The sequence below is a fragment of the Argentina silus genome (assembly GCF_951799395.1).
Source record: "Argentina silus genome assembly, chromosome: 2".
Classification (NCBI taxonomy): domain Eukaryota; kingdom Metazoa; phylum Chordata; class Actinopteri; order Argentiniformes; family Argentinidae; genus Argentina; species Argentina silus.
Genome location: NC_139656.1, coordinates 9,296,720 through 9,308,992, shown reverse-complemented (window position 1 = coordinate 9,308,992; position 12,273 = coordinate 9,296,720). Strand labels below are relative to the sequence as shown.

Here is a 12,273-nt window from a genome sequence, read left to right as displayed (position 1 = left end):
GGTAACAAGCCTAGTCTGTCAGTCACTGGTGAGTCTATTGAGGATTTACTTTCTTCTCTCTTCCTCACAACATGAAACCACATGAATATATTAGAATAGGGGCTTTTCAGTCAAATGACTGAAAAGGGGAATTTCCCATATGTATTCAAAGACAAGAAAAAACATTAATTGTTTACTGAAAATAGTTATAGCTTCTTCTCTTCTTCTCTTCTCCAAAGGATATGAACAATAAGGAATCAAGATTTTAAGATTTATTTATTCCTTTACATCCACCCAAAATGTTATTGAGTTTAAGTAAGTGGTGAATTGGACTGGAGTACAGTACAACTGAGTACAGGTAGGCTTGAACCACTGGTGTAGGACAGGTTGTGCCAGGTGATTACCAGGGTGTGTCTGTCCTCCTTTGCATCCTGGCATTGGCACCTAGCACTGGCAGTTGGCAGTGTGGCATGCTGGCAGTGTGTGGGCAGAAGAGTCGGAAGCTGTTGCTTAACTATGTTTGCCAAAATATAGGCCTACCTGACATCGTTAAAAAGGAAGTACAGAAAGAATGTGTTGTATCAAAATCTTATGATATTCCTGAATGCATAAACACAACATGTATTTCTTTGCAAAACCCACATTATAATGTAAACCCACAAGGCTGAGCTGTTTTTCTAGTTTGGTCTGTTCAGAAGTGGTTATGGTGTGTGTTTGTGTTTGTGGGTGTGGGTGTGGGTGTGTGGGGGGGATTTTCATCTCTCACTTTTCCATGCAAATCAGTGATCTTACTGATTTTTTTGCAGTGGCATCTAAGAAAATTAACTTGTTATTATTGTTGGCTCTTCATTCAACTGTTGAATTTAATTCAAGGTTAAGATGTTCACCTGGCTCATACATTGTGAGTTACCAATTTCATTTATTGGAGCAAATTTCAGTTGAATGAATGCCTGACTAAACCAGTGAGAACTGATTCTCCCAATCTGAGTTCTGTGTCTGAAACCCATCTGACGTCTCAGTTCAACCTACACAGGAAGCAGATACAAAACAGTTCGGCAGACCAGTCAACTAAGACACAAGACTCAGATGAATGAGGATGTTCCACCCTCTTCCACTTCCCCTTGATAGATGCCACACAGTGCCTCATGATGAAAAGTGATCATGCTGTTGTCTTGTTGCTTTTTACCACAAAGGTCTTTGTTTTTTTGTATGAATTGTTTAGTTAAGGCATTTTCTCTTCCTGTTCTGCATTTCAGGATGTGACCAAGGGTTTTGTGGGAGACAGATAATGAGAGGAAGTTGTTCAGTTACTGGTGTTATTCTCCTGTAGTCCACTCCACTCAGATGTGATATGACTCCCTGTCTAGCAGATAGATATCCAAGACATTACAATGTCTCACCAGTGGAGGGCACTAACCTGGGTACATCCCACCCGCCTGCTCAGGTCCAGGATTTCCTGTTACGATAAATACAACCTTACCACTGTTCAACATAAAATGTGCACAAATACGACAGAAATAATGTCCATACCAGGATGACTTAATGAAACTGACTGTGTGAGTGGAGTTAATTGGATCGTCACATGTTGGCAGACTGGGTGGTGGGGGAGTGAAAGTCAATGATATTTCAGCGACAGACAGCGTGCCTGGGAGGTTAGAGAGTTGACAAGGAGAAGAGAACCCCCTGGAGGGGTCTGTGTGACTCAGGCAATCATTAAAGCAGAGCATAACCACCACCAGCAGCAGCAGGCTACCAGACACTCCACACGTGGGGAGATGAAATGAGATGTGCAGCAACCACACTGGTGAACTTCATGGGCGAGAAGAGAGAAAGAAGACGGCATCATTTGAATACCAGTCCCCAAGCCTGTTTGGACAGGCAGGATTTGCATGTTGGTTTTCTTACTAAACCTTGGAGGGGAGTCTCTCAGTCACCGTCACTGGGCGTGGCTGCTCTGTGAACAGTCCTCTTCTCACACAGAGGCCTGCGTCACTCTGGGGCATACACACTAGCTCTGGCCACAGGAAACAAAACTACTCACTACACTGATTCTTTATGAAAATTCATGGTTTTTACTTTGTGTACACCATTTTTTTCTCCATCAGCAAAGATACTGTATTTGTTCAAAATGACATTGAGAATATCTCAAGCTGTGAGTACAATATACGTAATAGATAGGAATGCCCTAGCGTAGCGCATCAATCAAGAATTTATTACGCAAACACATTTATTGTAGTTATTGTTGAATATAATCATCTATTGGGTGTAAACTAGCACCCCTGAGTTGATTTGCAATTTGAAACTGATATGATGTAAATGTTGAGGAAGAGATTCTGTAATTGGATAAGCATTTGAATGTGAAACATAAGATGATGAAATGTGAGAGAGAAGGAGTGGATCTACTCCCCATCCCTCCCTGAGGCTGATATCTGAGTCTCTCTGTGGAACCCCAGGGTCAGTACTGGTCTGTGTGGTCACGGCTAATCACAAGATTAAGAAATCATGAACAAAACCCATCCACTTTTTGAGTGACTTTATTTGAAGAGAAAACAGATAAAACACTACATTCACAACTGAGAAGAACTTCAAATTGACAGACACCCATTACACAGACACAAAGGCACTTACACATAGAAACATAAACACACACACACACACACACACACACACACACACCAAAAAGGGGGCCCCTTTATGGAACAGGACGTTCTGAAACTGCCAAGAAAAACATACTCCCCGAGCCAGCAGGACCATTCCAATGTTATCCAAGGATTTGGCTTTTATAACCAGGAAAAAGTTTCCCCATCACACAATTCCGGAAAAAAAAGTAATTTCTCAAAAGGTAAGTGTCATCTTGGCTGGGCAAATTTATGACCACAGAAAGAACATCAACTGGTCAATCCATGATTTCAGCTTTATACAATTACAAAAACCCGTAAGGAAAAACACAACCAAAGCTGCACCAATAAAATGCAATCTTACAGAGAAAATGCAACTATTGAGCAATAGTGGAAAACGTTCTGTGAAAGAAGAGGGAAGTGTAAAAGGGAAGGGGGAACTATCCGAGGACTGTATGTACCATACCAAAGACTGGGTGTCACAATGGAATGTGTTGCAATAAGGTGTGTGCTTTCTTGATTCTCTGGAAATTCAAGAGGACAGAGCCAAGTCCCGGAAACACAGACAGGCCCATTTAACGGGAAGGCAATGATACTGGTGAGAAAATCTAAAGTAAAGATGGATACACACACACGCACACACACACACAAATGGGGGTAAATTCCCCAAAATACAATAACATTTTCATTTACAAACAGACATTCAGAAATGAACTACAAATATAACCACACAAAAAGTCATACAGAGAAAAATATAACAGACTTATGTCTCAAACATTTAACAAACAGTGGGATAGAGGAATTAATATCAAACCACACACCTCCAAATGGGAATCAATGCTAAAACAATGACGACAACAAAAGGACAAGAAAACAGGATGCTGGTCAGATGAAAGAGCCCGAAATGTCAGACAGCCTACAGACTGTTGTCGCCATGCAATGTAACAGCCAACACCAGTCTGATAAGCTATCTGACAGGCCGAGTGAGTGACGGACATGCCTGAGCCACAAACACACACACACCATGAGGAAAAAGAAAAATACCCCTGCCTTTACTTACCCTGAGAGAGAGGCTGTGTTTCAATGGTATGATTAGAGGAATTAAGGCAGAGTGAAGGCTCTGTGCTTTCAACAGTGCCCCTCTGTTTTGAATCTACTCGAGTGATTCGTCTCCTGGCTCCGTCACTGGGGCAGTGCAGTGAGTTCAACAGAGGGTTCATCCGAGGTAACGGCACAGACGCTTTTCACTGCTCTCTTTTTTCCTGCCTGCTCACAGCTCCCAGACCAACATACCAGGGCAACGGTACAACAAAAAAAACATTTTACAAGCAATTACGAAAAAAGGAATCTTGGATCACATGCCAGCTGACGGTATCCAACGAGCAAAAGAGACAGAAAAAAACCATATTGATGACATAACATGGTTTTAAGTAATTCGGAACATGAGCTTGCAAACTGTTGAAGCTATACAGGGCTCCAATGAGAGCAGGCAAGTCTGCGTCTAAAACTCCACAGTCAAGGGAGACAAAGGAAACACTTACCATGAGCTCCAAACCAGGCAATCACACCCCAAAAAGCAGAAAGAAGATTCGATAAACCAAATAGAGACTCTGTCTCTCTCTCTCTCTCTCTCACACACACACACACACACACACACACACTCACACTCACACTCACACTCACACTCACACTCACACTCACACTCACACTCACACTCACACTCACACTCACACTCACACTCACACACACACACACACACACACATACACACTTCTAGATCTGATTCCATACATGACTGCATCTGGCTGAGTGGCCCTAGCCTGACTCATGTGCTCTTACTGGAAGTAAAAGAATAACAGCAGACAAAGGGACAGGCAGAATGATTCATGGCCCATTTATAAAGTCTCATCCAAAGGTACTCCATGGAATTGTACAGGATAAAAATGACATCAATAGCAGTATGTATAGATAAAAATCAAGTAATTCAACCCCTGGTTGATTCATTCTAATCTACAGCAGATTGTAGAAATTAAATGAGAACAATGGCAAAAATCGACACAATTATTTACAAGATGTGCAGTCCGTATACATACCTTGTTTATCCATTTCATATTGCCATTATTGCACAGCATTTGAAAAATCAACAAAAAACACGACTTTAAAATAAAATGAAACAAATTAAGCCTTGTGCAAGTAATATAACCGGAGGGTCTTCATTACAGTACACCCACAAAATAATTCAAGTCAGATAAACCGATTCAAGCCAAACCAAATGGTTTAAATAAAGTGGCTCTATAAGACCATTAGTTCTAGTGTAAGCCGGACCAAACTGTGCAGCTTAAGGCCTCTCCGAGGAGAATCAGTGCCAGCAGCTGCTGCTCACACACATTCACTGTAGAGCTCAATGCCTGAAATGGATGTCCTATCCACACAACACGACACACATCGCCTAGCACCTACCTTGAGAGAACAACCTCAGGAGGAAGCAACAAACTATGGGCATTTCTATCGAAAAGCCTTTAAGCCAGTAAATGAAGTCCAAGTACAACGGAAACGGATAACCTTCGGTACTACTAACAGAAACAAAGAAAAGTTACTTCATATTAATGTCGATACAAATAAGCCCATACTTCTTAATATGGCGTTTTTTGTCCTATTGAAGCTTAATGGATACAGAAAATAAGGAGGAAGCAGAAGTTTTGTGCTGGGTTTTCTGACTGAGAGCCCAGAAGTGTGGTGCTCTCAGGGTGGGCTTCACTTGGTTTTGCCCTCAGAGGGCTTCTGCTGCTGGAGCCGCTTGGCGTAGCTCTGGGCCATGGAGTTGACGATGGAGGAGACAAAGAAACACACCATGATGATCACCACCTTCTCAAAGATCCACGACAGCCAGTTTTCATCCTGCCAGAGAACCAGAGAAAACACACACACTGGTCAATATGCTGTTGATGCCCCCCACGCCCTACACTTACTGATGCTAGGACCTTCTGTATGTGGGGATGGCCTCCCAGTTCCATGTGCAGGACAGATAGAGATCAGTGGTAATAAAACACCCAGCTAACCTCTTTTGCCCCCAGTGACCTCGACTGGCAGCCTCCCTCTACCAAAGCTAAATTGCCTCGCTTTTTTTCCTGTAACTGCGGGAGGTTCAAGTTACAAGAAAAAAGGAACATTGTTCTAGAAACAGCCGTAATCTCTCGTTGTGCAACTGAAAGTCCTTCTCTTTTTTTCTCTAGCTAGAGCATTGGAGGGAGAAAAAAACCTTTTCAATGAATCACTTCGAGAAAGAGAGAGAGAGAGAGAGAGAGAGAGAGAAAAAGAGGAGGAGGGGAAAAAGCATTCAAAGAGATAGGGCTCCAGATACAACTGGCTCTTTTTGTTCCAGACGGGGGTTTTGATGGATTGTCATTGGCAGGGCCCCCGCCCCGGTCTCCAGTCAGCGCTGGGTTCAGGCGGGGCAGTGTGTGACACAGGGGAAAATAGAAATAGAAAGATAAGAGAGGAAGATAAAGTAAGTGGAGGGAGTAGAGGGAGAGAGAAAGAAAGGAGAGGGGGCTACATTCTTTCTTGCGCTCACATGAGTGAATAGAGGTTTGTGAGAGTTTGAGGCCCTGTACTTACGGCTGGGGTCCCCTCTCCCGCGTGGTGGTGCAGCTTAGACCTCTGGGCCTCCAAGTACTCCCTGAAGGGCTTCTCTAGAGAGGCGCCCAGCACTGGCACAGCACTGCCACAGCCAACAGAGAGAGGGGGGAAGAAAGGGAAAAATACAGGGAGGGAGGAAGGGAGGGAGGAGAGGGAGGAGGGAGGGAGGGACGGACACACACACACGCACACGCACACACACATACACACACACACAAAGCACGTCACTTCATTGTTACTCACCAACCCCAATGCAGCAACAAAGAGAGGGAGGCATACTGTCCTGCCTCCTGTACAGTGCTGGCTCCCTCCCCACAGTGTCGTGAGAGAGAGACAGCAATCTTAAACAGCTCATCCCCACAGATAGGAATTTAGAACAGACAAAAAAAAAAAAAATGTAAGTACAGGATGTACTGAGCTACATATCCTAAGTACTTCAGTTAAAAAAAAAAAGAGGAAAAAAAATAAGAGAAAAGAGAAGGGGAAAAAAGTTGGCTTGTCCTCTAAGTCCACACACTCCCGCTCTCACACACACACATCCGCAAACCCGCTCAACTCCCCTGCAGTGCTCCTCTACGGAGCCGAGAGAAGAAATGAATGACTTCTCAGAACTCTCACATTTATCACCGGCGGTTCCTGTAAGAACTGGTTTCAGCCAATTAATGAGGAAGTGAGTCGGAGCTGTGTCATCACTGGCTGAGAGCAGGGGAAGGCCCTGCCCTCTCACAAGCCACAGGAGGAGGGAGCTCCTGTAAGACGGCCCATATTAGGAAAACCCTTTACAAGACTCAACCACCAACGACAAGCACTCTACAACCGCCCCCCCCCCCCCTCACACACACACACACACACACACACACACACACACACACACACACACACACACACACACACACACACACATACACACAAAGAAAAAAAGAGAGAGAATGCCCTGGAATAGCGAATGGCCCATCCCTAGTCAGGAGTTAGTGATTAATCACTAAACAAATGCATACTAAAGACCTTCACTTACAGTCTTTTGTGGCACAATACATACAATTAAATCCTTCCCCATTGTTAAAAGCATTCCTTCTGACTTAAACATATGTATAAATGGCAGGGTGGCATGTTCAAAGGTATACTTCAAAGCTCCAACATATGTTTGCACAAGCAGGGTAATGTCATATACTGTTGAGTTTATAGGTCTGATAACTTTCTCTTTTAACGCCAGTCATTTCCGCACTCCCCCCCCACACACACACACACATCTTTCCCTCTCATTGCGTAAGAAAAGAAGATAGTAAATGGATGAGTTAATAGTTTAGATTTTTCTAATCATTAACCACCAACACAAAGTTACGGATATCCTCAATATGAGTGGACGGAAAAGAGACGAGAAATCTCAAAGAGAGGTGAATCGTGTCTAAATTACACAATAGAGAACAACAGAAAAGAAGATCAACCAAGAAAAATCCCCTCCCCCATCCTACACAATTCCATAGACTTTCATACACCTGACTAAACCATATAAAAATGCTCTTTCGTACAAAAATCTAACCACTGCCAAAGAAACATGAATAATTAACTATAAACACCAATTTAAGACACTGAAAACAAACTGCCAAGAACAAAGACAGAGATCTACACTTGCAGAAATGGCGGGCTCGATTCATGCCCTGTTCGATGAGCAATAGTGAGTCACAAGCCTGGGCGACTCAACCAACAAGGAGACCAGAAACTCAAACCTAACAGTCAGAAACATGCTTTTAATACTTCAGGACTGTCTCTCTGTCTTTATGTTAAAAACACTGTCTGTTTTGTGCTTTTGGGATATCTGGAAAATTCTACAAGAGAGCACTTTGAGAACATTCTGGACGTATATTTCCTCTTTAAGTGTGTTCTTTATCTACTTGTAAGTACTTTCAAAACAACTGTGCTTTGTGCTTAATTCTGTGAAAGAGGTTCAGAAGGTGTATCTGGTTTTATTCAGGAGGAACTTGTTACCTGTAGGCTGAGGGACGAAAAGTGAATATTGTGGAATCTGATAAACTTGTATGATTTGGGCATGCATTAAATACCTGTGATGCATTTTTGGATGACAGGGAATTATTGTGGTACATTCATTCAGTTATACAATTAAATCTTTAAATTACTCTTGTCACTACACCCACATTTTTCTGGCTCTTGAATCATAAGCGGGAGTAGTTGGCATTTCATTAAACCCAAATAAAACTGTTATTCCTTAAAAAATTGCTAATTGCTATTTACTCAACAGCTACTGAACAAATCTAACCACCATGTTCGTTTAAATCATGTGTTTTACACAATACTGCAATACAAAAAAAAAGTACAACTTCAAATCAGGACTAAAAACTCACCTCTTCAGACAGGCCTTCCTGTAGTCTGTTCTATGTACTTTGAGATTGTTCAAATGAAAAGCGCTTTACAAATAAAATGTATTATGATGATGATGATTATTATTATATGATATCAAATATAAATACCACAAAACTACAAGAGAACACTTGAGAATTAGCATATTACAATGTCTTCCCTTCATAACGAATATGTTTTTTTTTCATGTATTGAAAAAAAATTATTAACTATTTCATGTAATAAGTATGTGAAAAAAATGTGATCTTCAACTCTTTTTTTACAATGCAATCAACAAAGCTGTTGATTTGAATTATTATACAATGAAAACATAGTCAATAGTATGAACATTGGCTTCAGATAGTAGTGCATAAGTTGAAAAAAATATTTTCTTATCAAATGTACCAATTCACTTTAAAGTTGTGTGTGTATGAATTTGCTTATCATAAACTATCATCAATCCATACTATGCCACACTGTAATTCTCATTAAAAGTAACATAAAAATATACTGTGCATATCAATACACTTAAACATGGGTGTAAAATGCCAATGCTGATACTAAGCATACTGTATACAGTAAAACTAAGGTAGTGACATCCTAATCTACTCAGTGTGTAATTGATTCCTATGCAAATCAGAGACCCTATAAAAACAAAGATATTAATTCCAAAATTACATGAACTATTATCCTTGCATGGACTCAATTCAACTTATTGAGTGATTTGTTGATGACATTTTAGCATTTTAGCTAATTTTAAGAGTGTCATAGCAAAGGGTCGGAATTCTTATGTATATGAGGTATTTCTGTATTTCAATTTTAATAAATTTACTGAAATTTCCAAAAACCTGTTTTCGCTTTGTCATTCTGGGGTATTGTGTGTGGATTGATGGCAAAATTCTTTTAATTTAATCAATTTTGAATTGAGTCTATAACACAACAAAATGTGGAAAAAGTGAAGGGGTCTGAATACTTTCCGAAGGCACTGTACCTGAACCAAGGTCTATAACAATTCATGTGTCTGGCATTGCCTTGCTTCGCTGATCAATTGTAATGAGCATTTCTCCCTAGATTGAAATAAAGCAAGTAAAATGATATGGAAACTGTGTAAAAACACATAATGAAACAGTCAATAATACATAATTTCAATAGATACATTCTTTAAGGGATTTACTCTTTACTATGAACCTCAGTGTTGTATGGAACTGTTTTGTGCTGTTTTGTGCTGTTTTGTGCTGTTTTGTGCTGTTGTGTGCTGTACGTACTGCACATGTTTAAGCACACCCTAACCCTTTCCATATACAGGACAAAAATATATAGCAAAAAAATATGTTACACCAGTGCATGAAGTATTCGTCAAACTAGTTAAAAGTGAGAAATTATTTAAAATCAGTGAGTCTTTAGTTGTGAAGGAGAAATCTTGCTTACCAAAAAGCATACCACAACCTTTTTTCTGTTGTTTCCCAACTGATATATCAAATATCTATTGAATGATTTCATTCTAGTTGAAACTAAACCCAGAAAACAGAATCCAAATTGCAGTGATGTACTGCAACAAGAAGGAAGGCAACATAATTGGCAGGTAAAATATACACTCACTGAACACTTTATTAGGAACACCTGTACACCTTCTCATGGTGGAGGTGGTCTAATGGTGTAGGGAATGTTTCCTTGGTACACTTTGGGCCCGTTAATACCAATCAATCATCGCTTGAATGCCACAGCCTATTTGAGTATTGTTGCTGACCATGTGCATCCCTTCATGGCCACAATTTACCCATCTTCTAATGGCTACTTCCAGCATGATAATGCACCATGTCACAAAGCAAAAGTCGTCTCAAACTGGTTTCATGAAGATGACAATGAGTTCAGTGTTCTTCAGTGGCCTTCCCAGTTACCGGATCTGAATCCAATAAAACACCTTTGGGATGTGGTAGATTCACATCTTGAAAGTGCACCTGAGAAATTTGAAGGAACTGCGTGGTGGAATCATGGACCAGAATCTTAAAGGAATGTTTCCAACATCTTGTGGAATCAATGCCACAAAGAATTTAGGCTATTTTGAGAGCAAAGGGAAGCCCTACCCAATTTAGTATAGTGTTCCTAATAAAGTGCTCAGTGAGTGCATATCAGTATCAAATATACAAAAATAACATTACACAATAACTACTTTCATATTTCCTAATCTAATCCAAACAATTGACTAATGAAGGAAACACAACACCAGTTAAGATTCTCAAGGTTCTTGTCCATTCATTCAGTGACTCACAATTTACATGACAACCAAATCAAACAAATCTATCACTAAAACAGCGGAAAAAACATATAACAGTCTGCTCATATGTGGTCATCAGCCAAAAGTAATCAAAACCATGAGAGCTAAGCTATATGGCATTGATAAGAAAAATCAAACTAAAGGTGGATGAAAAGTCCCTTAAAATCAAGTGTGCAAAAGAAGTGCAAATACATGGTGTCATTGACCAGAAGTGGTATGTTTGAACAACAACACACATTCTAAAACAACTGTGTGTGTGGACAGAAGGGTATATAGGTGCAGAGACTGGTGCTATTTGTTGATACAGGTACAAGACACAGTGAGGGTAACTTTTATGAGTTACTCTATGACTAAGCTAGAATAAAACATCACATTTAGGAGCAGAAAACAGTGAGCAGACATTTGCATTCTTTACATTGTTAGTTTTTTTTGTCCAGCTCCTGTGCTATGTTTGAATAAGCCAACTAGCCTATTTTAATTTCAAAGGCTAAATAACACAGTACTATTATAACTTAATAAATACTGTGTGATGCACAAAAGACATGGAGCAGGTCATCTGTAATTTCATTAAGTCAATGATGATATTTCTCTTCACCCCATGAGCTCACTCACTATCTGAGGTCAGTGTTGGGAACAGTGGTCTGACTCAGATCAACAGGAGGTAGAGGCATAATCATTATCATCCTACACACACACACACACACACACACACACACACACACACACACACACACACACACACACACACACACACACACACACACAAACACACACACTCCCAGGGCCCAGTGACTCAACTCCTACACTATGACTGCCTATGTCCACAACATCTTGACAACAACTCAGAAAGCACAACTCCAGAGACTGCTAGTCAAATGGTCAAGTCAACACTGTTTTCTGATGATGAGGATAAGAGAGGCTCTGACTGAAGCCCTGCCAGCGGGCCTGTAAGACCTGCCCTGCTCTGGAGAATGGAAATGACTGTTGCATTATGCGCCACCGTGATATGGGTCTCTTCATGAAACCAGCAGTGCCAAATCAGAAAGGGATAACCACCACTGTCAGAAAATGAGCTCTCACTCTGTTCTATCTAAGATGGTCTTTTATTGTTCATGCTCCAAACCAGCTCATTGATAAATAACCAGGGAACTGAGAAATGTTCAGGTGATGAGTAATGCTCCTCAGATCTGAGAGGGAGATAGATGGGGGATTTCTGTAGGGGAAAATGGCTGCTTCCTTCCCAAAACCACCACATCCTCATTGCTGGGGACACAACATGAAAGGGTTAATTTGTGACCGTCATCAACGGTCCAATTTTTAATGAGCTTTCATTTCCTGCTGCTTTGGGGGGAAGAAATATTCTGATTTGTTTGCAGCATTCATTTCCTTGAGACCAAATTCCACAGG

At 40.8% G+C, this 12,273-nt stretch overlaps 1 protein-coding gene across 2 annotated transcripts in view; it reads right to left on the bottom strand.

Moving 5' to 3' along the window:
* Positions 1-4,474: 4,474 nt before the first annotated feature.
* Positions 4,475-12,273, bottom strand: part of LOC310824797 (vacuole membrane protein 1-like) — a 50,015-nt gene continuing 42,216 nt past the window's right edge. For both annotated transcript variants that reach the window (XM_083697269.1, XM_083697268.1), the window contains exons 11-12: positions 6,216-6,318; positions 4,475-5,495 (exon numbers count right to left, since the gene is read on the bottom strand). In XM_083697269.1, coding sequence (XP_083553395.1) covers positions 5,352-5,495; positions 6,216-6,318 — 247 coding nt within the window. In that variant the 3' untranslated portion in view covers positions 4,475-5,351. The remainder of the gene's footprint in view (positions 5,496-6,215; positions 6,319-12,273) is intronic.